At 49.2% G+C, this 2,348-nt stretch overlaps 1 protein-coding gene across 1 annotated transcript; it reads right to left on the bottom strand.

The window, feature by feature from the left end:
- Positions 1 to 562: 562 nt before the first annotated feature.
- Positions 563 to 1,533, bottom strand: LOC120676747. The gene is made up of 2 exons (XM_039958071.1): positions 1,214 to 1,533; positions 563 to 1,100 (listed from the first exon to the last, which is right to left on the bottom strand). Exons 1-2 carry the CDS (start codon positions 1,323 to 1,325, stop codon positions 970 to 972), a joined length of 243 nt encoding a protein of 80 aa, XP_039814005.1. The 5' UTR covers positions 1,326 to 1,533; the 3' UTR covers positions 563 to 969.
- Between the last annotated feature and the right edge of the window lie 815 nt (positions 1,534 to 2,348).

Raw genomic sequence — 2,348 nt, forward strand, 5'->3', positions numbered from 1 at the left:
GCGACAGGCCCCCCTCTTTTTTTTCTCCAGGGACTTCGTTGCAAATTTGAAGAAAAAAAAATTATATTTGAGCCCTGTCGCCCCCCATAGAGCGACCGGGGTATATTTTTGAAATTTTCCAAAACCGACATATATTTTTGAAATTTAATTTTTTTTTTAAATATAAAAAAGAAAAAACCGCGAGAATGAAGAAGAACCTGAGCCTCTCCTAGGCTAGTCCTAGTTGCATGTTCGATTGAAAAAGAGTCAGCGGCACGAGCAGCTACAAACTACAAATGAATCAAATGATGTAACTGTATGATTTAAAAGATTTATTTATTGTATTTGGGACGATGATCCCCCTAGCTTTATTGTTGATCTTTCATCAAATGATGATGTAACTGTTCTTGATCAATAAAGCTCTACCGCCTGAATGTGTCAAAAAAAAAGACTACAAATGAATCAACCTATGAAGAGTGTGTGACGTATCTTCCTCCAAAACTGTTCCGTACGATGAATTTGCCGGCGCAGAAGCAGAATTTGTGCCTTCCAGCGACCGCTAACCGCATACATAAGCGAAAAATAGAAAAATGCTGACAGCAGGTTCAGACAATTCTTCGTAAGATAGACAATCGGAATGACTGCATCCAAATGCAAGTCTCTTAGAAAATGAGTCAAACGAACGAGGGGCGCGCTCCAGGAAGCTCATCACCACACCACACTCATCAAAGCCACCCGGCGCAGCGGCTACGCTCCACCGCCCTTCGTCTCATCAGCGGCCTCCAACAGAGGCGCCGATCCGGGACGGCAGTAGAACACCACGCCGGTGGAACACACACTGCTATGAGCGACTGATCCTATGCACATCAGAATTCAGAAGCACTACCATACTTCACCTCCCATGGGCTATGGCCATGTCGATCGACCTTCTCTTATTCAGGGTGCCGTGCCGGAGCCGGAGCCGGAGCCGGAGCACCCGCCGCCCCCTCGTCACCGCTTCAGGCTCAGCATCGGGGTCGCCGGCGGCAGGCCGTGGGACTCCACGAGGATCGACCAGAGCACGTGCACGTCCTCGCATTGGCACGACTTGACGTCGTCGTACAGGATGTAGATGCCTCTCTCTGCACACACCACACCAACAACAAGAAGAATAATTCCCCATGCATCAGATACCAGCAGGGTTCAGAGAACCGGAGGAACACAGCGCGGGTCATCGCAGCCATCGGCGACGTACTCTTGCGCTGCACCGCGTTGGCGCGGCACCAGAGCCTCCGCAGCGGGGAGAGCACGGCCCGGAGCCACCCCATGCCGAGCCTTGGCCGCCTTCTACATCTCATACCTCTCATAAGCAGAGAAACCAAGCCGTGAAGAACGAACGGCCGCCGCCGCCTGAAAGGAATAGGGTGCTTAGCTTTTGAGGGGAGGAGGTGAATTAGACACTAATAAAAATTTAGACCTATGGCTCCAACAAATTTGCACAAAACTTAAACTAAAACATGCTATCTAGATGTGCAACTAGGTTGTTTTAGTGTGAAAACCCCTATCCCAAAAGAGTTTAGCAACCTATAGCTTTTCCTATCAAGAAACTATTCTATGAAAGTAAAAGCACACAAATTGCTATTATATAATGCGGAAGCTTAAAGAGCGAGATAGGAGATAGCAAACTCTTGACGCGGGTGTTTATCCCGTGGTTCGGTTAGCCACAAAGGCACACCTACATCCACATTGTTGTAGCACTCACTAAGAGTATTGCTACTCGGTCACCAAGTCTCTTCCGTGAACACAATCACGGTCACCTTGGCCCCGGGTTCCACTAAGGAGCTTCTCCACAAAGGATGGGGTCTCCACGCCCCCCGCACAAAGATGTCGTCGCCGCTCCACACCAAGCCGGAGGGTCGATGACGTTGCCGGCGAGCTTCAAAGCTCCAAGGAGGCCGGCACACCAAGCTCTTATTTGGTTCACTAGAGAACCACAGCACAAAGGCTCCAGGCCTTGCAATCTCACTCACTAAGAGCTATCCTTTACACAACACTCTCAAAGTGTGCTAAAGGCTAAAAATATGAACACTAAGCTCTTGTATGGCTTGGAGATAATCTTAGGTGTGTGTGGGATGTCCAGCAACTCCAGCAATCTTCAAATGGCCGGGGTGAGGCGTATATATAGGCCACCAAGTCTTGTAGCCGTTGCTCCAACGGTTAGCTGAAAATCTGCGTATCATCAGAAGAACCGATGCCTCTGGCAGGGGTAGCGTCGGTTCTTCCGGTCACTCATAAACCGAAGTAGCTGTTGAAGTCCTGATAGCTGACGCAGTGACCACCGGTTGAACCGATACTTTTGTTCCAATGCATCACCGGTTCATTCGGTGCTT

The sequence above is a fragment of the Panicum virgatum genome, chromosome 5N (assembly GCF_016808335.1).
Source record: "Panicum virgatum strain AP13 chromosome 5N, P.virgatum_v5, whole genome shotgun sequence".
In the NCBI taxonomy this organism is placed as follows: Eukaryota; Viridiplantae; Streptophyta; class Magnoliopsida; order Poales; family Poaceae; genus Panicum; species Panicum virgatum.